Here is a 25,243-nt window from a genome sequence, read left to right as displayed (position 1 = left end):
ACATAGGGATTATTTCCCTTCAAAGGACATGTGCGCCTGTGGGGATTCCCGATCCTTTTTTTATTACCCCGTACTAATTTACATATACATAGAATCTCACAATAGGTTTATACATATTCATTCTGCTGATTTCGCATTACAATTTGCAGTTGGCCCTTTGTACAGAGAACTCTGATCCCTTTGTCCATTTCTTGCAGACTTAGCTTTGTTTTTTTTCTTCTTCGTTTCAGAGTTCAAGGGGCCCCTCTTATCTCTTCACCTTGGAGATTGCATTCTTTCTCCTTGGCTGGGATAGTTTTACAAGCACAGCATAGTTAACACACTAAACAGCATATTTTACCCATGTTAGCAAGCTACTACACAGCACATTTCACCTAAATCCAAATGGATTTCTACCCCATTAAATTTTTACTCTGTTTCAGGACCTCCCTGCCACCGGTCTCACCCCCGGCAGGCGGTCTGCTTGCAAGGCCCCTGGGCAAAACTGCGAGCAAAGACGTCTTGATGCGACTTACCAGGACCCAACCTTAAAAAAGAAATTAATGCATACCGCTTCCGTCTGCTGTCGACGGGCGGTAGTCTACTCCTTGCAGTGTACAGCCGAGGTGCAGAGTCCCTCCAGGGAAAAGCCCCTTGGTGCCTGAGGGCATCTGCCCCCAGTCGGACCTGCGGGTGAGCAGAGTCATCCCTTTGTGGTCGCCAAATGAAGCGATACGTGGAATAAATAGACTCCGCAACCGGATATAGTTATGAAGTGGGTATGCATGTCAGCACCCGGCACAAGCGAGATATCTCTCCTAAAACTTGTGCCCCGAGCCTTAGTCTGACCCACGTCTTTATTCATAAAGGTGTTCCATATGCAATACATTACACAACCTTTCCATGCATATTCAACCCCTGGCCCTGCCTGTCCTCACGTCTCATGCTAAATAGGTTCACGCCTTTCTGGGCATGTGTGGTTTGCTGTGGTGGTCGTATGGGGGTCTCTCGGTGGTCTCTGAGGCTGAAGATTGTGGTCATCCTCATGATTGAACTTTTGAACTTTTCCCCTTTGCGCGTGCGCTTTTGGTCCTTTGGTGCTTATCTGAGTACGTCTGTCAGTCTTGATAGGCTTGGAGACAGAGGAGCCCCTTTTTCTGGATTCTCTGCATCTTTTGGTATCCTCTGGTATTGTTCTTTATGCAAGAAGCTTCAGAAATTTGCATTTTCCTATGCCCTTTGTACCATGGCAGAGGTTTCTTAAGTAAAAGGTTAAAATTCAGCACATAACTCTACAAGCTAAAATTTAAATGCTTAATTCATTTTATTAACTCAAGTGAACTCCAAAAATCTATTTCACTAGAGGCTCAGCTGAGGATGATTCTCTTGATCCCCTTCAGGGAAATTCTTCGTCTTTGCTTAAGGTCATGAACTTGATGGTTTGAAGAGCCAGGTTTTGGTTTCCTGTCTGATTTCCCCTGACCTTTTCCGATGTTCCCCTTCTTTACAGATTGCCAAAGTGTACTTCAGCCACCAATTATTACAATACAAAATGTCAAAGTATACTTCGGCTGCCATCTATTACAATACTCAACCAATTTTTTCTGAGTGAGGGGTCCTGTCTTAGGTATGGTTTATTATCCCATATTATTTTGGGGGGGGTTGTTCTGTTTTTTCTTATTTCTGGGGTGGCTGCTGCCCCCTACCCCCCCCCCCCCCCCAACCTCCCTGTCTCTGGGACTATTGAGATGAGTGGGGAGCTAGGCCAGGCCAGGGTTTCAGGAGAGAGATGAGGGCGGGGCGAGGGGCAGCCCCTTCCTTCCAGGCAGGCTGTTCGACTGGCCATACGGCTGGTATCTCTGACCAGGGATACTGCTGCTTCTGTGGGTTTTGCCTGTTTCTTTTTGTTTCTTTTGCTTCGGCACTGTGACTGGGCTTGCCGGCTTACTTCTCTGCTGCTCTGCTCTTGGGAAGCCCAGAGCCAGTGGTGCCGTGCCAGCATCCAAGAACACCCTCGTTTCCTGCTGGAGGCTGGCCCCCTCTGCTCAGCCCGGACCCAGGGACCAGCCAGCGCCACTGAGAAATCCTGAGGAGCCTCTCACTCTCATGTTCAGGAGCCAAGGTTCCACTGCCCAGCCCCTGCCGTTTCTCTGCCACTGCTCCGGGTTTTTTGCTACACTGTAGCCTTTCACCCCCTACCTGCTGGGACGCTCCACGGTTCCAGCTACAGCTGCGGAGTTTCTGATACATCTCATCTACCACTCTGGGATTTTTCTTGTCCCGGCAATTCCAGCTTGCTGCTTCCAAGGTTTTCTGCTACAGTTCCTTTTGCCATCCAGAGAAGGCACCAGGATCAGCTGCCTCTGTGTGTTTGTAAAGGAAGTCCCTTTCCCATCCCTTCTGCTGGCACGCCCACCATTGCCCACGTGAGAGAGATGGCCAAACTCGAGCCATAGCCCCCCCTGCAGCCGTGGGAGAATTATTGCACCCCCCTGCCCGGCTGGGGAGCCACCAGCGCCTCTGCGGCTGTGACCAGAACTACACCAGAGGGGAAGGTGCTTGGCAGTCAAGACAAGGCTGTTAATGGGTTTCTGGTTTTGTTTGTTGTTGCTGCCTTTGTTGGTTTTGTTTGCCTTCTTATACATACTAGTAAAGAATAGTAAAGAACTGTTCTTTCTTTTTTCATATCTTTGGCTGAAAGCCCCTTAATTTCAAAATCATAATAATTTGGAGTGAAGAGGGGAATATTTTCCATTCCAAGGGAGGGTCCTGCCTTCCTTGGCAGGCACCCATCTTTCAAACCAAGACAGGTCCTCCCACAATTTTCCCCAATATTTTAAGATGCATCCCGGGGGGGATTTTTCCAGAATGCCCCCTCTTCACTCTATGATCCATTCCCCATTTAAACCATGTGGTATTCCAAACCACTTACTATTTAGCAGCTCCTAGAAGGAACCTTCCTTGTTCCCACCTTAGGTACCTTTAAACTTAACCCTGTGAAGCTTTTGCTGCACTTTATACGCAGGTTAACATCTTTAAAGTAAAGAATGCCTTTTTCTTACCAGGGATATTGCCCTGATTTCCTTTGGTCCAGGGATTGCATGTTATCCCCAACAATCTTTCAGTGCCAGCTGGAGGTCCTGCGATCCCTCGGATCAGTTGAAATCCAGGAGTTGGTAATTTGGAGTCTACAAAACTGCTACCAAAAATCAGTTTAAAAAACCCTCCTTAACACCAATGTAGTATTAAGAAGCAGGCATTCTTTATTTGGCTGGATGCACAAGGGAATATCTCCTCTAAAAATTGTGTATGCTGAGTACAGAAAAAAGCTCCTGTTTATATACTATATTTTACATACATATTAATTGATTTTTCCTGGAATAAACACACATATGATAACCATTTCCCTAAAATCATTAACATATGTTCCCTCCCCATTACGCATACATTCTTCTGTCCTGGGGGTCTCTTTGGTGGTCCCTGGTGGTCGGCGACCCCAAAATCATACCTGACCACCTGGTGAGCTGGTAAAAGCTGGCACAACTGGGCTGGTTGCTTTCCAGTTTTTCTTCCTACAGAATAAACGTTGTGCGGTTCCATAGGTCAGTGGGTTTTGAAGAATAAGCATTGAATTAACCCACCAGGTGCAAACAATTTTTCATCTGGAAACCTTAGCTTTCTCAATAGATGTTGATGCTGATTTTGTGCTTTTAAAATTCCCTTCTCTAAGCACACACATTGAAGTGCCCAGTTCTCCTGCCTTTACAAAAAAAAACATTCGAGAAAATTTTTATTGAAACATCAAAGTCTGTGCCCAACATGTCCCTGTGTGTAATGCACACACCTACACTCACACAGTGCATGTTACTGTTTCATCCAGTGGGGGCAGAAAGGGAGAAAATAATGTAAACATGAAGAAATAGAAAAGTGAGTAGGATATATAGTGCAGGTGTTGCATATTCCTGTGGCAGAAAGAATGGCAATGATGCTTCTTCCAGCTTCTGAATTGATAAAACCCTGTAAGTAGACAAATGGACAAGATTGGAGGAGATGCTTATTTTTTTGTTAACTCTTTCTTCATAGCTGTGTGTGGTGTTTTGTTTGGTGGTTTGTTTTGGGGGTTTGTAGGTTTTTTTCTTTCCCTTCAGTACAGGACTGGTTATTTATCATATCCCTAATCAAGACATGGTGTCTTGGTTTGAAAAGACAGGTGTCTGCTAAGGAAGGCAGGAGCCTTCCTTGAAATGGAAAACGTAAACATCCAAATTATTATAATTTTTAAATTGAGGGGCTCTCAGGCAAAGATATGGGAATAAGAATAACAGTTCTTTACTAGGAAAATTAACAATACAAATGCAATAATACAAAAAAAAAAAAAAGAAAACAAACCACTGACAGAGTCAGAATACGACCTGACACCCTGTTGGTCAGGGTGTTGGTAGCAGCCCAGTTGAATGGTGGCTGCAGTCCTCCTGGAGTGACAAATGTGGTTCTGTTGAAGCAGTGATCCTGTAGAAGGGTGTAGTTTTCCTCTGAAGGTCTGGTGTTGGTGTAGATGGGCTTGGTCTTCCTCTGGGAATCCAGTGGAGAAGAAACCTGCTCCTCTTGGAATCCAGTGGGGAAAGGCTGCTTGTGGTCTTCCAAATCTCAGATTATATCCAGGTAGGAATGCTTGGCTCCTCCCCCTGGGTGGAACATCTCACAATGGGATGATGTAATTTTATCAGTCATGCAGTGAGACTCAATGGCCCATTAACAGAAGCTATCTCCCCAGAGGGAGGATTGGTTGTGGAAAAGATAAAGTAAACTTCTCAATTAACAGAAGATAACTGCCCCACCTCTAACAGATGGGAAATAGAATACACACATATCTTACAACCCAAGACACATGGCTTAGTAGCATTTTGTCCAAACTTTAAGTACTGTCATGGGTACAATATCTTAGTGTAATTAAGCTATATTAATTTGACAGCTCATTCTGCAGCGGGCAGGGGAGACAGCCACTGTGATAATACAGTTTAAACACTTTGCCTGACTCTTGGCTTTTTTCTTTTTTTTTTTTTTTAGGTGAAACATGGAATCCATTGAAGTTGCATTATCAATTGCGAAATGTCCGTGAACGGTTAGCGAAAAATCTAGTGGAAAAAGGTGTACTGACCACAGAAAAGCAAAACTTCCTTCTTTTTGACATGACTACACACCCTCTCACCAACAACAATATCAAGCAGCGCCTCATTAAGAAGGTTCAAGAAGCAGTTCTTGACAAATGGGTTAACGACCCTCACCGCATGGAGAAGCGCTTGCTAGCACTTGTTTATTTAGCCCATGCCTCAGATGTTCTGGAGAACGCTTTTGCCCCCCTTCTGGATGAGCAGTATGATTTAGCTACAAAGAGAGTGCGGCAGCTTCTAGATTTAGACCCTGAGGTTGAATGTATGAAAGCCAACATGAATGAGGTTCTATGGGCTGTTGTAGCAGCTTTCACAAAATAACTGCATTCAGACCAAAGTGTTCTCTCTTCTCTCATATAAACCAGTTTCTCTTTTATTGACTATTCATGTTTTCTGTAATTTGTACCTTCTCGCATGATGAATCAACTCTTGTTTAATAGAAATTATGTGGTGAATTCCCTCCTTCTCTATTTGCATACCGGATTCTGCTGGTACAAGAGACCATCCCATTTAAAAACAACAGAAAAAATTTTTACTGGCATATCGTCATTCTAATTCCTATTCCGTTTTGAGTTATCTGAAATACTTTGTTTAGTCTATTTTTCATCTTACTGTTATTGAAGTGGTTTAAAATGAAAAATACCTCAAGAAGGAAATGTGCGTACAGTTGGATCACTAGTCTCAGCTGACACAGATGTGTGCATGCATCAGTGCTTCTGCTGTACAACTCCTAACAGATTGAAGAAGGGCCTTTTAAAATCACCAAAGCTTCATGTTGAAGTATCTGTCAGGACATTTTATATACAGATGTTGTTTCAATTATATCTAACAAAATTAACAGCAAAAATGCTATTAAGCAGCTTTTTCAATAGTTCCTGTAAAATGCCCCATAAATTTTACTTTTCATTAAAGTCTCTCACATACTTACGTTTACATTAAAATAATATCTGAGTCATAAGGCTGGAGTTGAAAGGTCCAGTTTTTTCATAAACCCATTTTGGGATGGGATACATTCCATTATATTGTATATATAGTTCAAATTGTAAATTTAAAACTGTCCCATCTTAGTATTTTGCAAGTTTTACACCTGGTGCCCCTGATTTGCCATCCGTCATTTGATGGGAAAAAAAGCTGGTTTTTTCCAGTGTCTATAGTTTGCCATCCAGGTATTCTAAGTCTATGCATTGTCTTTGAGAATTGCTATATAGAATGAGACCACTTTCCGTCATCGTATCATCATTTGTACTTCTTTTTTCTTCTCTTCTTTTCCCCTTCTCTATGGAAGAGGCTTGTGACTAGCACAATTCTTGACTGCAGTTTTTATGTTTGTTTGTGCACAAATAATTTGTCTCAAACCTCGCAATCTATTTTACACTTTAAAACAAAAAGTCAGTTCTAGTAGGTGTTGCATTTAAATGGTTAGCAAGTAATGACTGCAGTTCAGATTATTAAAATTTCTGTAATGGGATGCTGTGCTATATTTTATTTTTTTAATATAAAATTATGCTGATTAGCACACTATTGTAAAAATATATATATAAGACTTTGTCTTTTAAAAAATGAATTGTCTTTTTGCCACTGCTTATCTCCCATTTGTTTCACAGTGCAAATATGCATTGAACAAATTATGCATCAATCTGTATTTTTTTCCTCATAACAATGAAGATCTATGGTGGGGCTTACAGGTGTCTAGAAACTTTTTTTGGTTAATATTCAGAGTAAGAATACTACATGGTATATAACTTGGGAGTTGAAATTTAGGAGATCCCTTAGTCTGTATACTAGCTTTTTACCTACAGCAAATAAACTATGATCTTAAAAGTGCCTGAAACAGAGCAAGCATGTAATTTTTTGTTGTTGTTGCTAATTAGAAAGGTTTTATTGCTTAACTGAAAGCTTTAGTTAATATTCTTCTTAGAAAGAGAGAGTTTATATTAAGTAGATCAAACTGACCCAATCAGCAGTGTCACTCAGATCTGCAGGATTCATGGCTGGGTCAGACTGAGTTAACTTGTGAGTGTTCAGTTGTGTCTGCCATAGGTAGGCTTCTTCTATCTTGAGCATTACTCTACAGCCTCATCTGTGACTGGACTTCCAATTTTGCATTTAATTTTAAATAATTTAAATGCTTAGGTAGTTGACTTGAAAATACAACTTAAATTCATCATAGCTATAGAACCTCTTTAAAATAAAGATTTTAAAAATATAGTCCTTAACTTTTAGTGGTGCATTGTTCTTTCAGTTCTTGAATTATGTTTCTTTATAAAAATTAAAGTATAATATAAGGTATTTCAAACTTTTGTTTACAAATAAAATGATAAACAGTGTTCTCCTAGCTGTAAGATGCTGTGTTTAAAACTTTGAGGAGCTTGGGCATGAATTTTGGATATTTTCTTTCAAACATTTTCAAAATGTGATTGTTTTAAGTGGAGGAAAAATGAAAATTGCTGTGTTACTCTTGTTAAAAATGAGGTTCACTCTCCTGGCAAAATTTAAAAGTTTAATAAAGGACAAAAGGATTCAAAAATAAAGCAAATTTTAACAACCGGGTGCTTGGCATTCTGCCAAGACCACACCTGCTATTTCGGAATCACCCTTTACATACCTTGTCTATTACATCAGCCTACTGCATATTCATAAACAATTATGCGTATTTAAACTTTTCCCCAAACTAGTTTACATGTTTCAAGAACTGTTTAGCATGGCTCCTCCTCAGGTCTGCCTTTTTAGAGCGTGCGCATTTCTGGTCTGTGGTTTTAGTCCGCTCTTATTATCACCGCCAGCTTGGGCTTTGATTCATACTTTCTACAGATGGTAGGAGCTGATAGTAGCAGGGGTCTTCATCATATGTTCATTGGATGTTTATCCCAGGCAAGCAGGCAGTTCAATTACTACAACCATAAATATATCAGCTATTTCACTACTATGTCTAAGTTTAGTTAATAGCAGAAATAAAGACTACATCTTTATAGCAAACTTATTTTAACATTATACATATAGAATACATTTTAATATTTGTGAAAAGCCAATATTATAATAGGTATTTATAACATTCATATTTGAAAACTTACAGAATACTTTCTGCACTTGATAGTATATGTTAACGCTTTGCTTTCATCGTCTCTCCCTCCGGTGATCTGTTTTCTCATTTTCTGTTGCTGTTTAAGAGGAGAGAAAATTAATTAGGCAGAAAAATCAGAAAAAAATAGTGGCGTATTTGGGAGCAAGTTGAGTGCACAAAACCTTTAAAATGGCTTTGAAAATCTAAGGTACTTGAAACATTATTCAGACTAAAAATATCTTTCATAGTCCCTTTTCTGTCGTCTCATTTTCATTTTGTCATGTTCCTGCTAGGTTCATTTTGCATTAATACCCTACCTCACTGGAAAGGACTCTCACCATCTACTTGGGTGCCTCAAGGGAAAGCCCAGGACCTCAAGCACTCCCCCTCTGAGGGGGCCTCTCCCAGTTCAGGAGCCAAGCTGCCCCTGCCCAGCACCGCTGCTTCTTTGCCACAGCTCTGGGTTTTTCGCTACACTGTAACCCCACACTCCCTGCCTGCCAGGACACACTGCAGCATACCAGTAAAGAACAGGTATTCCTTTTTGAAAATCTTTGGCTGAAAGCCCCTAATTTCAATGTTATAATAATTCGGAGGAAAGGGGGTCATGTTCACCATTCCAAGGAAGGTTCTCACCTTCCTTAGCAGACACCTGTCTTTCTGTCCTAGATTGACTGTATGATGCTTTTATCCCCAATCGTCTGTTCTGTTTATGCTGAATAATAAGTTTTGCACCTTTAAGACTTGTTACAAGAGTGAAGGGGGGGGAGAAGCACGGAGTTTGTTTTCAGAAACTGCACTCACTCCTCCACATTCCTTCTCCTGGACTGTGTTGTCTGTGGACAGACAGACAGCAAGACAGAGCTCTCCTTTGCTTTTTAGTTAGTTTTAGCTAGCTGAGGCAAAGAAGTTCCCTGGACTGTGGCTTTTCCTTTTCTTTGGACCTGCTCAAACCTGCTCTGGACTGAACACCAAGAAAAGCACCGTAAGCTCGCACCTGTGGCCCAGCGGACTGGGCCTGGGCTGTGGCATTTCCTGCGCTAGAGGGACTGATAAGAGACTGAGTGAGCCGAGCTGCAGCCTGGGGGGGGGGGGGGGGGGGGGAAGGGGGGAATTCTTCTGAGTTTGTCCCTCTTTTGGAGTGGCAAGAAGTTTCATTGTTTAATATTGTTTAGGTTTTCTTGTTTAATAAACAGGTTTTTTCCACTGTTCTCCAAGGAAGTATTTTTTCCTGAACCGGTTGGGGGGAGGAGCCAATTGAATCTGTCTTCTAGAAGAACCCCTTTGGGGGTTCTCTCCCAAATTTGCCCTGAACCAGGGCAAATACATTTATTGGCGCCCAGTGTGGGGCTTGAGAAAGTGGAAAAAAACCTTTATTGATTGCATTTTGGTTGTCCTTGCTCTGTTGTGGGTTACAGAAGTCAGTAGCCATGTTGCTTGAATTCGTAATGTCTCTTGGGGTGGAGGCCTTCATGTGGCTCTGGTCTCTAGGGTTCTTTGAGGTTTTAGTACTTTTCTGGTCACTAGGATTATTGTCTCTTGCACGTAGTTTTTACAGTAGAGGAGCACGGATTAAAATAGCTATTGTGCTGGCCTTGGTGATAGTGGTTTTTAGGGCGTTTACAAAGATACTGGAGTCTGTTCAAGATATGTATGGTTTATGGTTTCTTCGTCCTACCCTGTGTCCTAGTTCCAGTAGTATGTTTTGGGGGCTTATCAGTAATTATACCCGGTTTGTTAGAGGAGGAGCAGGGGATGAGGTTTTCCAGCCTCTCCTTTCCTTCTTCTCCTTTGAATCTGTTATGTCACTTTGTGAGAATGTTCAGTTTTCCCTGAATGTTAAAGAGACCATCTTTCTGGTATCTTTTCTGGTAAACATCCTTTATACAGTCCGCAGCTTCTCTAGAGTGAGGGCTGAGATGTCCAGAGGAGCTGATGAGACCCCTGACCTAGGTGTGGAAACTCCTGAGTGGTGTGGAGAATGGGAAAATATGGGCCAAACCCTGAAGGAATTTTATGACCCTGTAGAGTGGGATTTTCCACGTGAACAAATTCAGAACCCAGCTGAGGTGGGGAACTACCTGAGAGAGAAGTGCCATGATGACTCTAGGGAGAAAAAGCTCATTGCAATAAGCTGGGCCCTGGCCTATGCTTATCGCACCCTGCTAGATACTGTAGGGCGGCAGATAGAGGCAGGGGGGCAGGGAGATAAATCAGCAGCTACCCCAGTCATTCAGGCTGCAGCCAACACCCCAGCTATTCAGGTTGAAGCTAAACCAGACAGTAACCCTAAGCCACTGGCAGTCGCTGCGTGAAAGAAGCACACAAGCAAAACTAATCGGCCAGTGACCGATGATGATGATCCAGGGGAAGGACCCTCAAAGCCAATTACTGACACAAAAGCTGGAGTTAAAGCAACTGATACAAGATCAGAAGCCACTAATTAGTCCTATTCCCTGAAGGACCTTCGTGGCCTAAGAAAGGATTACACTTGAAGACCTGATGAATCTATAGTTAGTTGGTTAGTCCGTATTTGGGATGCTGCAGGTGAGGCTACAATTTTGGACGGTAGTGAAGCGAGGCACTTAGGATCCCTGTCACATGATCCTGTCATCGACCAAGGAATGATGAGGGGGGCTGACTCTCAGAGTCTCTGGGCACGGGTCCTGGGAAGTGTGGCACAAAGATACCTGTGTGCAGACAAGTTCTATATGCAGCAAACCCAGTGGAAGACTATAGAACAAGGAATTCAACACTTGAGGGAAATGGCAGTGGCAGACATTGTCTTCTCAGATGATGTAACCACTGTAAATCCAGACTTGGTACCATGTACATCGGTGATGTGGCGAAAACTTGTATGACTTGGGCCACAAGAACACGCTTCTCCTTTAGCAATAATGATGCAGGATGACAGTGAGGAGACCGTGCTTGATATGGCCAAGAAGCTCCGAGCACATGCAGATGCTGTACATGGCCCAACACATGCCAGAATCGCAGCGGTGGAAACACGTCTGCAGAAATTAGAATACAGGATGGAGGAGAACCGCAAGAAATTCAGGGAGGGGATTAAAGAGGGTTTTCTCCAAATCTCAGCAGTACAGATCAGAGGTTCTGGTACCTAATGCAGACGTTCCTCAGATAGAGAAAGAAGGTACACCTCACGAGCTGAGCTGGCATTTTTCCTGCGTGATTGAGGAGTAAACATGAGGAGATAGGATGGAAAATCTACTGCTGCTCTGGCACAACGGGTGTGTGAATTGAAGGAAGGCAAGACTCCAAGAGGAAGTTTCACCAAAAAGAAATCAGCTCTAGTGGCCCATATCCAAACTGCCATATATGATGATGATGATGACAGTATTTTCGATCCCCTTGCAGGAACCACCAAGGCATATGCCCAAGGAAAGAAGGATAACCAGGCTTAGAGGGGCCCTGCCTCTAGCCAGGTAGAGGCTAGGGAAAACCATGTTTTTTGGACTGTGTGGATTTGTTGGCTTGGCACATCTGAACCGCAACAATATAAAACTTTGGTTGACACTGTGTAAGAGGCCATCTGAAGCCCCTTGTTCTCCATTCTGCCTTCCGATTGCCACGAGAAAGAATCCCTTCCCCCACTGCAGCTCCAGCTTAGAACAGGACACAGCACAGGTGGAACCACTGAACCGTCATGCTAGCTGTTCCGAACAAGGCCTGGCAAGAACTTGGCAAGGAGTTGGCAAGGACTTGGCAAAGACCTGACATGGACCCAGCACGGGACAGCCTGATGCGCAGCCTGCTTCTAATCTCCGTTCTTAAGCCGAATGAACTTTTGGGGTGACTCCCGTGGTCCTTCATTGAAGACCCCTCATCTGCCTCGTTACCACTGTGACAAACAAAGAATGAGAACCCTCCTCCCAAGGGCTGAGACTGAGACCCCTACTATAGGGAGGAGGGGAAATTGCTGGTCTGACCACTAATGACATGACCTGTTTCCCTTCAGTAATTTCAATGGACTTATTCTTCATTGTATTCGTCTTGCTTTGGTGGTTTCTGTGGACTCACCTGTTCCCTCGTGGCGATTACAATGGCCTTTCATTGTTGCACTTGTTCCCTCCTCTTTCCTCTGTGGACTATAACTGGACCCCTCGAGTCGACCAGAACTTCGAAGACTTCCCCGACACGACTGACGGATCCCCATCGTCTGGACCACTGAGGATCTCGCCTGTGTTGGTAGCTATTCCCATACCCCTCTTCTCTCTCTCTCTCTATCCTTTTATCTCCTTTCTGATCCCCACTATCGCATTTACTGTTTTGGCCCCTAATAAAGGTGCATTTGTTGTGATTAACTGATAGTCCCTTGTTGTTTGCCTTTTTGCACTTTTGGGATCGGTGAAAAGAACCATCACGACACCCCGCAATAAGCAGATCGTGACACACTGGTGCGCAGTGCACATTAATCCCATCAAGATATGTGGGGGCAGAATCTGTTTCTATTGCTAGTGTGACAGGGGGATCACAGGATTTTACTTTGGTGGAAGCTGAGGTGAGCCTGACCGGTAATGAGTGGAAGAAACACTATTGTGACTGGCCCAGAGGCCCCATGCATTTTAGGCATAGACTTCCTCCGAAGCGGGTATTTCAGGCCCAAAGGGACTCAGGTGGGCGTTTGGAATAGCTGCTGTAGAGACAGAGGGTGTCCAGCAATTGAACAGCTTACCTGGACTATCAGACAACCCATCTGCAGTAGGACTCGTGAAGGTGGAAGAGCAACGAGTACCAATTGCCACCTCAAAAGTGCACCGCCGGCAGTACTGAACGAATCGAGCTGCCATGATCCCCATCCACAAAATGATCCGTGAGTTGGAGAGCTAAGGGGTGGTCAGCAAAACCCACTCACCCTTCAACAGCCCCATCTGGCCTGTGCGTAAATCTGAAGGAGAATGGAGATTGACTGTGGACTACTGTGCATTGAACAAAGTGACTCCACTACTGAGCGCTGCTGTGCCAGACATGCTGGAACTCCAGTACGAGCTGGAGTCCAAGGCAGCAAAGTGGTATGCCACTATTGACATTGCTAACACATTTTTCTCCATTCCTCTGGCAGCAGAATGCAGGCCTCAGTTTCCTATCACCTAGAGGGGCGTGCAGTACACCTGGAACCGACTGCCCCAGGGGTGGAAGCACAGTCCTACCATCTGCCATGGACTGATCCAGACTGCACTGAAAAAGGGTGAGGCTCCAGAAAATCTGCAGTACACTGATGACATCATTGTGTGGGGGAAGACAGCAGCAGAAGTGTTTGAGAAAGGAGAGAAAATCATCCAGATTCTCCTGAAAGCCTGCTTTGCCATCAAGAAGGGCAAAGTCAAGGGACCAGCTCGAGAGATCCAGTTTCTAGGAGTGAAGTGGCAAGATGGATGGCGTCAGATTCCCACCGATGTCATAAACAAGATCACAGTGATGTCTCCACCAACCAGCAAGAAGGAAACACAAGCTTTCCTACGCGCCATAGGTTTTTGGAGAATGCACATTCCTGAGTACAGCCAGATTGTGAGCCCTCTCTACCTGGTCACCGGCAAGAAGAACGATTTCCGCTGGGACCCTGAACAGCAACAAGCCTTTGCCCAGATTAAGCAGGAGATTGCTCATGCTGTAGCCCTTGGCCCCGTCAGGACAGGACCAGATGTGAAGAAGGTGCTCTACTCTGCAGCCAGGAGCCATGGTTTGTCCTGGAGCCTTTGGCACAAGGTGCCTGATGAGACTCGAGGATGACCACTAGGATTTTGGAGTCGGAGCTACAGAGGGTCTGAAGCCAACTATACTCCAACAGAGAAGGAAATTTTAGCAGCCTATGAAGGAGTCCAAACCACCTCAGAGGTGATTGGCATTGAAGTACAACTCCTCCTGGCACCCTGACTACTGGTGCTGGGGTGGATGTTCAGAGGAAAGGTTCCCTCCACCCACCATGCCCCCAGTGTTAAATGGATTGCTGTTATCACACAGCACGCCCGGATTGGAAAACTGAATCGCCTTGAGATTTTGAAGATGATTACAAACTGGCCGGAAGGTGAAAACTTTGGTCTCGCTGATAAAGAGGAACAGGAAGTGACACGTGCTGGAGAAGCGCCACCATACAACCAACTGCCAGCAGAAGAAACACGTTACGGTCTTTTCACTGATGGTTCTTGCCATATTGTGGGAATGAAACGGAAGTGGAAAGCAGCCATATGGAGCTCCACACGGCAGGTTGCCGAAGCTACCAAAGGAGAAGGTGGATCAAGTCAACTTGCTGAACTCAAAGCTGTTCAACTGGCCCTAGACATTGCAGAAAAAGAGAAGTGGCCAAAGCTCTATCTCTACACTGATTCATAGATGGTAGCCAATGCTCCATGGGGATGGCTGGAGAGATGGAAAAAGACTAATTGGCAACGTAGAGGAAAACCAATTTGGGCTGCTGATCAGTGGAAAGACATTGCTACCAGGGTAGGGAAACTACCTGTGAAAGTTCGCCATGTAGATGCCCATGTCCCCAAGAGCAGAGGCAGTGAGGAGTACCAAAACAATCAGAAGGTAGATCAGGCTGCAAAGATAGGGGTGTCAAAGATAGACCTAGATTGGCAACACAAGGGGGAGTTGTTCCTAGCTTGATGGGCCCATGATGCCTCAGGCCATCAGGGTAGAGATGCCACCTATAAGTGGGCACGAGACCGAGGGGTGGATCTAACCATGGACAGTATTTCTCAGGTTATCCATGACTGTGAGACGTGTGCTGCCATCAAACAGGACAAGCGAGTGAAGCCCCTATGGTATGGTGGACGGTGGTCCAAGTACAGGTATGGGGAGGCCTGGCAGATTGACTACATCACACTGCCCCAGACACGCCAAGGAAAGCGCTACGTGCTCACAATGGTAGAAGCCACCACAGGATGGTTGGAAACCTACCCTGTGCCTCACGCTACTGCCCATAACACCATTCTGTGCCTTTTAAAGCAAGTCCCTTGGAGGCATGGTACCCCTGAGAGGATTGAGTCAGACAATGGGACTCATTTCAAGAACAACCTTATCAACACCTGGGCTAGGGAACATGGCATTGAGTGGGTGTACCATATCCTCTACCATGCACTAGCTGCAGGCAAAGTGGAGAGGTACAATGGACTGTTAAAAACCACCTTGAAAGCATTGGGTGGGGGATCTTTCAAAAACTGGGAGCAGCATTTAGCAAAGGCCACCTGGTTAGTTAACACCCAAGGCTCTACCAATCGAGTGGGCCCTGCCCAGTCTGAGCCTTTGCATATAGTAGATGGAGACAAAGTCCCAGTGGCATATGTCAGAGGTTTGTTAGGGAAGACAGTGTGGACCAATTCTGCCTCGAGTACAGACAAACCCATTTGTGGGGTTGTCTTTGCTCAGGGGCCAGGTTGCACATGGTGGATAATGCAGAAAGATGGAAGAACACTATGTGTACCTCAGGGAAATTTGATTGTTGGGTGAGAACTATGTGTAAAAGCACTGTTTCCTGAATATTACTACCATTGTCTTTGTATAGCTGTATATTCAATGTGTTTGCTGAGTTGGAATATATATTAGTTTTAGGAGTAAGATGACGATATGGGGATAAGGGATGGAATGTCCTAGGTTGACTGTATGATGCTTTTATCCCCAGTCATCTGTTCTGTTTATGCTGAATAATAAGTTTTGCACCTTTAAGACTTGTTACAAGAGTGAAGGGGGGGAGAAGCACAGAGTTTGTTTTCAGAAACTGCACTCACTCCTCCACATTCCTTCTCCTGGACTGTGTTGTCTGCGGACAGACAGACAGCAAGACAGAGCTCTCCTTTGCTTTTTAGTTAGTTTTAGCTAGCTGAGGCAAAGAAGTTCCCTGGACTGTGGCTTTTCCTTTTCTTTGGACCTGCTCAAACCTGCTCTGGACTGAACACCAAGAAAAGCACCGTAAGCTCGCACCTGTGGCCCAGCGGGCTGGGCCTGGGCCGCGGCATTTCCTGCGCTAGAGGGACTGATAAGAGACTGAGTGAGCCGAGCTGCAGCCTGGGGGTGGGGGGGGAGAGGGGAATTCTTCTGAGTTTGTCCCTCTTTTGGAGTGGCAAGAAGTTTCATTGTTTAATATTGTTTAGGTTTTCTTGTTTAATAAACAGTTTTTTTCCACTGTTCTCCAAGGAAGTATTTTTTCCTGAACCGGTTGGGGGGAGGAGCCAATTGAATCTGTCTTCTAGAGGAACCCCTTTGGGGGTTCTCTCCCAAATTTGCCCTGAGCCAGGACACTTTCAAACCAAGACACCCAGTAACAGCCTTTTCTTGGCTGTCAAGCACCTTCCCCTTTGGTGTAGTTACGGTCACAGCTGGCAAGGCAGGTGTGATGATTCCCCCTCGGCTGCAGGGGGCACTGTGGCGTAAGCTTAGACGTCTCTTCATGTGAGTAATGGCAGGCACGCTGGCAGGAGGGATAAAAAGGGCTTCCTTTACAACTTCACAGGGGCAGCTAATCTCGGTGCCCCTCCAGATGGCAAAAGGGGCTGTAAAGGGAATCTCAGCAGCTGCTGGAATGGCAGAGGCGATAGATACACAGTTTGTGGTAATTGGGAGTGGGGCTGTGGTCGAGCCTCATCCCTAATGGGCTACAACTGTGAAAAGCAGGTGAACAGTATTGAAAGCAATGAGACATGGAGTGCCAAGGTGTACTAACCAATCACAAAAGGGAACAGAAGGCACACAGGTGCAATGCATGAACGATGAGGGGAGTGAAAGATTGGGCTAAAGAACGAGAAGGGCAGATACTTGAAGCCTTCTGAAGTGGTATTGTGTTACTCTGTATGGGTTGAAGCTTTCTGATATTGTATGGTGATGCTCTGTGTATTGTGGCCCTCTCAACTGTAACATATGCTGTGACATATGCTGTGACAGAGGCGGGCACACCTGGGGTAGCAAACAAGATGTAGCAGAAACTCTTCAGCTATAGCAGGAGCCACAGGGTGTCCCAGTAGGCAGGGGGTGCTGGGTTACAGTGTAGTGAAAAACCTAGAGCAGTGGCAGAAAAAAAAAACCAAAACAATGGGGCTGGGCAGTGGCATCTGGGCTCTTGAATGCTGCCGAGAGAGGCTCCCTTGGAGGGGAGAAGGGGGCTCAAGGTTCCAGGTTTTTCCCTGATGCACTTGAGTAGATGGTTGTTATAGATACATATTATAATATTGGCTTCTCGCAAATATTAAAATGGATTCTGTATGTGTGGTCTTAAAGTAACTTTGTTATAAAGATATAGTTTTTATTTCTCTTGATAACTAAGCTTAGTTATGGTAGTGAAATAGCTGATATAAGTATGCTTGTGTTAAAATGCCTGCTTGAATGGGATTACATCCAATGAACATATGATGAGGACACCTGCTACAGTTATGCCAACTATCAGCACTCACCATCTGAAGACAGTGTGGGCCGGGGCCCAAAACTGAGGGTGATGATAAAAATGGACTAAAACCACAACCAAGGAATATGCATGCTCTAAAAAGGCGGACCCAAGGAGGAGATATGCTGTTACAGTGCGCTTGGGCTATGCTATAGCCCTTTTCAGGGACCCCTGTGACTGGAATCAGATAAACAGGGTCCCTTCCTTCCTGCTCCCCTGGGGTTGGCGGAAAGCCAGAAAGCCCTCCCTGTCCAGAGCCTAGATAAGGCTATGACCCTTCCTGTTTGGTCTCTCTTTTTCCTCTCCATCCCATGGATTAAACAAGCTTGGAGAACCACATCGGGAATTGGAGCCTCTTTTGTACCTGTGCCCATCTCCTGACTGCCTTCCCTCAAGGCTCCGTATATCTGGGCTGGCCTGGTGATTCGGGGGGCTGAGAGGGTAGGCTTGTCAGTTGGCCCCCAACGTGGGTTTGCTAAAAGCCCACGCAGGAGCTGGAGCCCTTATTTTAGGGGTCTCAAAAGCTCTTTGGGAAAGTCAACTACCCGGTTCATAATCAGCTGCTTTTGACTGGCTTTGAGTGACAGGGATAGGTCGGGACCTCGCCTGAGCACCCCAGGCGAGCCGGCTGGAGCTGGGACCCCAGACCCTTCCACGCACGATCTCACGGTTCCACAGGATTGGTAACAACCCCTTCGATTCGCGTTTCCCGGGTACGCGCCTAGCTGGGAGAGGGTTACCATAGTGACCGTAGGACGCTGTGAGCACGGGTAAGCTAGGACCCGCATGCAGCTTGGAGCGGGGGGGATTGTGTAAAAAGCCCGCGTTCCCGGGGTGGGGAAGCTACGTGAGGGGTATCTAACCCTGGGAGGGCAGCAGGGAAACCCCTGTGCCCCAGGGGCGCCGAGAAAAAGAGCAGGAGCCGCCCCGGCGGCTCAGCGCCCCCTGCTCCCCATCCCCCCCCCGCCATTTCCCGTGCTTTACGAGCGGGGAATTCAAATTCCGTGCTGTGCTAAGTCTCTGGTGGTGGATAAGTGCACCGATACGAAAAAAAAATGGGTGCAGAATTATCGGTGGACCAAAAGAGCGCACTAAAACACCTTAACAATATTCTAACCAATGTTACATTCCCAAACAAGCTTCTACTGCGTTTTGTATGCTGCCTAACAAAGGAAATGTGATAAGTTAGAAAAGACTCTTTGTTCATCAAGACAGAAAGGAGAAGCCTTGTGTAGATAACAGAAAATCAAAGGAGAAGCCTTGTGTAAGATAACAGAGAGCCAAAGGAGAAGCCTTGTGTAGATAACAGAAAACCGACAGACAGAAACTAGTTAGTATGTTGATTACTTAAGCTGGTTGTGTAATTAGAACTTAGGTGCATATGGAAAAGACCATTACAGGGCCGTGGACTTTCACCAAGGAAGAAGAGAGGAGCCTCCCCCAAGCGACCACCAGAGAGTAGAAGACGACCCCCTAGCAACAGAGGGCGCAAGCGCAGAGTACACCCAGAGATACCGTGGACACGGAAGAAAGAGAGTATAAAAAGACTGTGGGGAGGGGGAAACGGGGTGAGCCGTTGACGGAGCGCTGACTCCCCGGCTACACCCAGCGCTGTTTGCTTGCCATCGCTTGCTGTAATCAATAAATTTCTGATTGACTCTCGAAAGGCTGAACAAATTATTCGCCTCTATTTATAACAATCTGGTGCCGTGACTCGGATAAGGGCTATCCGTTGGAAGTTTCTAACGGGGAGGCGCCCTTGCTGCCTTGGCAGCAAGCCCCGCTCAGGAGTCTTCCCTCTGAGACCCTTACCGACGAACCCAAATTCGGTGGCAAGCAAAGAATAGCGGGCAACCCCTTAATCTTTGTGCACGAAGTCCCAGGCGAAGACACAGGACTGTGTAAGTACTTTTCAGTGGTCCTTCGGGGCTACTGAGGTTGCTCCGTTCAGAGGGAGCGGGGCCCGCTCGGTCGGGGTTGGGATCCCGGAGTGTGATGAGTGAGACGTCTCTGTGAGACGACGTGAGTGTGGACCTCATAGTAGTGCGTTTCCCACACCCAGCGATGGGCTGGGCCACAAATTGAGGGAAGCGTAGAGGTGTGTGTGTGAGAAGGCACTCCAGAAGATGGGACAGAGGAAAAGCAAGCCCTCTGGTCCCATGGGTAGGGGAAACCCTGTAAAGCTTCCCCAAATTCCTCCAGATAGTCCATAAGGACTAATGATTAAAAATTAGGATGCCTTCCCCTCCAGGAAAGGACAAGGTGAAAATGGTGCACTACTGCATAGAGGCTTGGGGAGGGAAACAAATAAGAGTGGATCATTTGTACTGGCCAGTGTTTGGCTCATTTGACAGACCTACCCCATTCCACCCCTCCACCCTACATACCTCCTCCCCCTCCACCCCTACCCCCACATTCACCACAACATCCCTCTGCCCCGGTACAAGACGACTCGGTACAAGATGAGTCGGAGGGGGATGAGGTGAGGATGAGCTGAATGTTGAGCTCCAGGGGAATAACCAGCGAGTAACTAGAAGCCAGACTAGGAAAAGGCAGGAGGACCTCCCCAGCTGATAGTGCAGCTCGGGGAGGGAGAAATTGCGATTTTAGTGTGTTGTGTGTTGTGTCCCGATTGCAGTGTGGTGTGCCCCAGTTTCGGTGTGGTGTGTCTGTTACATCCGGACGTGCGTGCTTGTGTGTGTGTGTGTGTGTGAAGCGCGGTGCGGCGTTACTAAGATACAGAGACGCGGCGTGACAGTGCCGGAGAGCGCATGCGCGGGGCAGTCAGCCACACTACCTGATAGAGCGGGTGGTGCGCATGCGCGGCACGGGCTGTCCCTGGCGAGCGGGGGCAGCATGGCGCGGGGTTTAAGTCGGGGCTTGCAAAGGTGCTTTAGGCGCAGCCTAGCTGATAGCGCAGCAGGCGCGCGGGCACAAGCCGCGGTTTGAGGAGCTGCTTTGAACGCCGCTAGCTGATAGTGCAGCTAGTGGGAGCGTGGTACAAGTTGGGAGTTACAAGCACCGCTTACAAGCATCGCTAGTTGGTAAAGAGCTTGCAAAAGTAGCCAGCGAACCCGGCTGGGCTAAGAGTTAAGTGTTTGTTATACAATAGCACTGCCCTTTAGTGTTAAAAGCTGTCACAGGGAGATCCTTTGCGTTACGGGGCGAATAAAGGGAGAATGAATGTGTGTGAATGAGAGGCGGGCTGGTTACCCTAGACCTGCTAAGTGAGAGGGGCAGTCTCCCATGCTGCGTTTCCATCCTTTTCGCGAGAAAAGCGGCCAGTAAAGAGATGAAGCGAGTGATAAAAAGAGTGAGAGAACCCCTGTTATGAACAGTTTCCAGGTGTTCCCCAGAGACGCGGGCAGGGCTTTCCTAGTTCCCATGGCAACACTAAAAGAAAACTACTAACTCTAGCTAAGTACCAATATTGAAATGCTAATTAGCTAATTGCTCTGTTTGTTTTCTCTAAACTACCTGGCCTCCCACCCCTCCATGCTGCCATTCTGGGACTAACATGCAAATAAAAACCCCTTAGGATCATGGGAGTATTTTTAGGAGATAAAAATGAATATAAATAAAAAACTGAACACAATAGAGGAGTCTAGACAAATGCCCTAGCTGAGGAAGAGGGAAACACATCCCCTGACTGGCTTTTAACCGTCGCCATCACCTAAGAAAGAACAGACTATATTAGGCTCTGAGAAGCCGGGAGATAGAGACAGAGAGCCCTGGTGCTGCCACCACGGAAGGAGCGGGGACAGCTGTTGTTCTGGACTTCAGCAACAGACTCTGCACGCCACGCCTCCTCACCCTTGGGCCACTGGTGTGCCACAAGGAAAGAAGAAGGGCCAGCTGCTGCTTGGGACTCCAGTGACCGACTCTGCACGCCTCCTTCCTTTCGGCTGCCTGGGAAAAGCTACGACCGCGGGGGCGAGCTCTGCATCGAGCCCCCTGCCCAGCTGATCTTTTTAATAAAGAGCTGAACATTAATAAAGGCATTAGCCCTGTTCATTTCAATTTGGGGGCTCGTCCGGGATAGCCACACCCGAAGAGGACCCCCGGACAGCTGGACAGCTCGACCACCTGCTTCAAGGGACCCTCGGGTGTTGCTGGCTACCTTCGGACCTTAGGATCCGCATGAGACGAGCAACGCAGAGGAGCATCGGATGGGTAAGAAAAACCGGGAGACGAGCGAATGAGTGAGTGAGTGAGACGGGGGCCGGCAGCTCGGACCCCCAAAGCGAGAGGGACCCGCTAGTACCCGCGTTTCCGGACTCCTGCGAAGGGGCCGGCCGGGAACGGGGGGAAGCAAGTGGAATAGAGGAGCGACTGAGGCGTCTCCTTAGAAGTAAAGCAGGCCCACCTCCGAGCGTGTGGAGGTGCCCTATGGGCAAAGTAAGTCCCTGGCAATCAGGGCAAGGGGAATATCCCCAGCAGGGCAGGTGGGATGTGGAGGTCCTAGAGGACATGTCCCCGGCGCCGGCAGGATGGGATAGGACGGCAGGTGGGATGTCCCTGGCAGGTAGGGCGGGGTGTCCTAGCAGGCAGGAGTGGCATGTACCTGGCAGGTAGAGGGCATGTACCTGGCAGACAGAGAGCATGTCCCCGACAGGCAAAAGGCATGTCCTCGCCAGGCAGGACAGGATAACAGGGCATGTAGGGCGGGATGTCCTAGCAAGCAGGAGCAGCATGTCCCGCCAGGCAGAGGGCATGACCCCAGCAGGCAGGACAGGATAACAGGGCAGGTAGGATGTCCATGGCAGGCATGGATGGAGGTCCCCATCAGAGCAGATAGGGGAATGGCCCTGGAAGGCAGGGCAGGATGTCCCCGTCAGAGCAGGCACTAACCCGAGTAAGCAGAAAGGCAGGAAGGCAAGCAAGCTAAGCCTAGTAGGAGAGTCAGGCAAGGGGGCTTGGCCGGAGTTCGAGTGTAAGGCTCGGCAGGACGTTCGACCTTACCTCGGCAGGGAGACCAAGCTTCCCAAGCCTAGTAGGGTCAGGCAAGGGGGCTTGGCCGGAGTTCGAGTGTAAGGCTCGGCAGGACGTTCGACCTTACCTCGGCAGGGAGACCAAGCTTCCCAAGCCTAGCAGGGTCAGGCAAGGGGGCTTGGCCGGAGTTCAACTGTAAGGCTCGGCAGGATGTTCGACCTTACCTCGGCAGGGAGACCAAGCTTCCCAAGCCTCGTAGGGTCAGGCAAGGGGGCTTGGCTGGAGTTCGAGTGTAAGGCTCGGCAGGACGTTCGGCCTTACCTCGGCAGGGAGACCAAGCTTCCCAAGCCTAGTAAGAAGGTTAGGCAAAAGGCCAAGTATGAGTTTGGGCAAGACTTAGCAGGGGTACAAGGCTAGAAAGTCCATCAAGGAGTTCAAAACTTAGGCCGAAGAGAAAAAGAACAGAAGACAATAGATGAGAATGTGACTAGTGATTGTCCTGGCCAAGAGACAATGTAAAGTGCCAAGAGGGGAATTTAGTTAAAAGAGATTAAGTTTAGTCAAGTGATTCAAAATACGAAGTTGGGAGGGGTCAGATGAGCTTTAGCTGCCTGTCAGTATATTCCATTTTAGTTAGAAGCACCATTTAAGGTATATATTTTTTTTGGTTTTGAGGCCTGAAAATGGGAAGAGGTTATAGTAAAGGAGCAAATCCTTCCAAAGCAAAGAGAATTCCCCCTAACAGCCCCTTGGGGCAACTGTTAGACTAATGGGATTCTCGGGAGACCATGAAGGGTCTAGACAATTGTCAGATGATACATTACAGTATAGAAGTATGGCTGAAGTTAGAATTACAGGGAGAGTGGTCGTGGTATGGAACCCAAGATCAGTGGCTGTGTAATCAGTTAAACCAACACCTAAAGAAAAAAAAAAAAAAACAAAACAAAAAAAAAAACAACAAAAAAAAAACCCAAACAAACAAAAACAAAAACAAAAAAAAAAAAACAAAACCGAGAGGACCTTGATATAGAACAACTATCTTATGCAGCTTGCTGGCTGGAGAATTCTATAAATAATGAGACTGAGAATATGCAAGTTACAAAGAAATAGAGAGGAAGACAAAGGGAATAGAGAGGGGGAGACTAGAAAAATAAAGGAATGGGACCCCCTCGATTGCCTGTCCCCTTCTGCTCCTGTTACTTCCCCAACAGTTTCCCCAGTTGGTCCTTCAGCCCCTCCTATTGAGTCCCTGATTCCTTTCCCCCATTTTCCCACCTCTGTTCCATCGTCCCTTCCCTTAGTTTCCTCAGCCATCTCCCCAACTCCCTCTTCCTCTTCTCCAGCTGGAGTTTCCTTGCCTCCTCCCACTTGGGAGCTGAGGCCACCCTTGCCCAGGGTTGGTTCATCACCTGGCATGCCCCCTGGCCTCCAGTGTCTCCACTACTATTTCCCTGCTTGGTGCCTTAGAAAAAGGGCCGTATTGTAGCACCCGATCCAAAGCACCAAGGGTGGAGGGGTTCTTTCCCCTTAGAGGGGTTCCTGTGGGTAGAGCAGCTGGGGGAGTTAGGTTTGTGGATGCACCTTTGGCAGTTTCCAAAGTCCGGGATTTGGGAAAGAGCTAAGAAATTTAGTGGAAGACCCCGTTGGAATATCTAGCCAGTTGGACCAATTTCTAGGGCTGAGTATTTGTACCTGGGGAGACCTGAGCTATTCTAAGCATTCTGTTCTTTCTGAGAAAGGTCCAGATGATCTGAGCGGCAGGGGTGAAGATATGGGAAAGAGAGGGTGGATTGGGGCCCCCAGGGAACCAGGGGATGCCCTTGGTGGACCCCAACTGGAGTCCCAGCCAACAAGAAGGTAGGCAAAACATGAGAGACTATAGGTCCCTCATGATAAGAGGGATCAAAGAGTATCCATAGGGGAAGCAACACGAAATTGGCCTTTGATGGTACTCAGGAGAAGGATGAGACCCTGGCAATTTGGCTTAACCAACTAAAACGAAATTTCCAGTTATATTCAAATATAGACCCAGATAGCCCAGAGGGTCAAGTCCTCTTAAAGGTCTAGTTTGTCACCAAATCCTGACCCGATATTAGACAAAAACTAGAAAAGATAGAGGACTGGCAAGAAAAGAACATGAATGAGTTGCTCAAAGAAGCCCTAAGAATGTATTTAAGTGGGAAAGATAAAAAAAGCCAATAGCCTACCTCTCAAAACTACTAGACCCAGTAGCCAGAGGATGGCCAACTTGCCTGCAAGTAATCGCAGCAGCAGCAGCTATCCTGATAAAAGAAGCCCAAAAGTTGATCCTGCATGGGAAAATTAAAGTACAAACATTTACTAGTGATCGTGGATCACCTCACTCACTGGATGGAGGCTTTCCCAACCAAAAAGGAAACTGCGCAGGAAGTTGCATGAATAATCTTAGAAAACATCATACCATGATATGGGCTAGTCAATAACATTGACTTAGCCCAAGGTCCACATTTTGTCACTCAAACTTTACATCAAGTAACAAAAGTCCTGGGGATAAGGTGGAGATTGCACACCCCATGGCATCCTCAAAGCTCTAGAAGAGTGGAAAGGATGAATAGAACTCTTAAAAATGTGTTAACTAAATTAATTGAAGAAACAAAGATGAATTGGCTCAGGTGTTTACTTCTCGCTCTCTTGTGTAGCAGAACCAGACCTCGGTCTGACATAGGGGTC

General features: G+C 46.8%; 1 protein-coding gene across 2 annotated transcripts in view; it reads left to right on the top strand.

The window, feature by feature from the left end:
* LOC128821387 (Golgi phosphoprotein 3-like) overlaps positions 1 to 7,768 on the top strand; it is a 174,452-nt gene extending 166,684 nt beyond the window's left edge. For both annotated transcript variants that reach the window (XM_054002378.1, XM_054002377.1), the window contains exon 4: positions 5,047 to 7,768. In XM_054002378.1, coding sequence (XP_053858353.1) covers positions 5,047 to 5,471 — 425 coding nt within the window. In that variant the 3' untranslated portion in view covers positions 5,472 to 7,768. The remainder of the gene's footprint in view (positions 1 to 5,046) is intronic.
* Positions 7,769 to 25,243: the final 17,475 nt, after the last annotated feature.

Source organism: Vidua macroura, chromosome W (genome assembly GCF_024509145.1).
Source record: "Vidua macroura isolate BioBank_ID:100142 chromosome W, ASM2450914v1, whole genome shotgun sequence".
Classification (NCBI taxonomy): Eukaryota; Metazoa; Chordata; class Aves; order Passeriformes; family Viduidae; genus Vidua; species Vidua macroura.
This window is presented reverse-complemented; position numbering and strand designations above follow the sequence as displayed.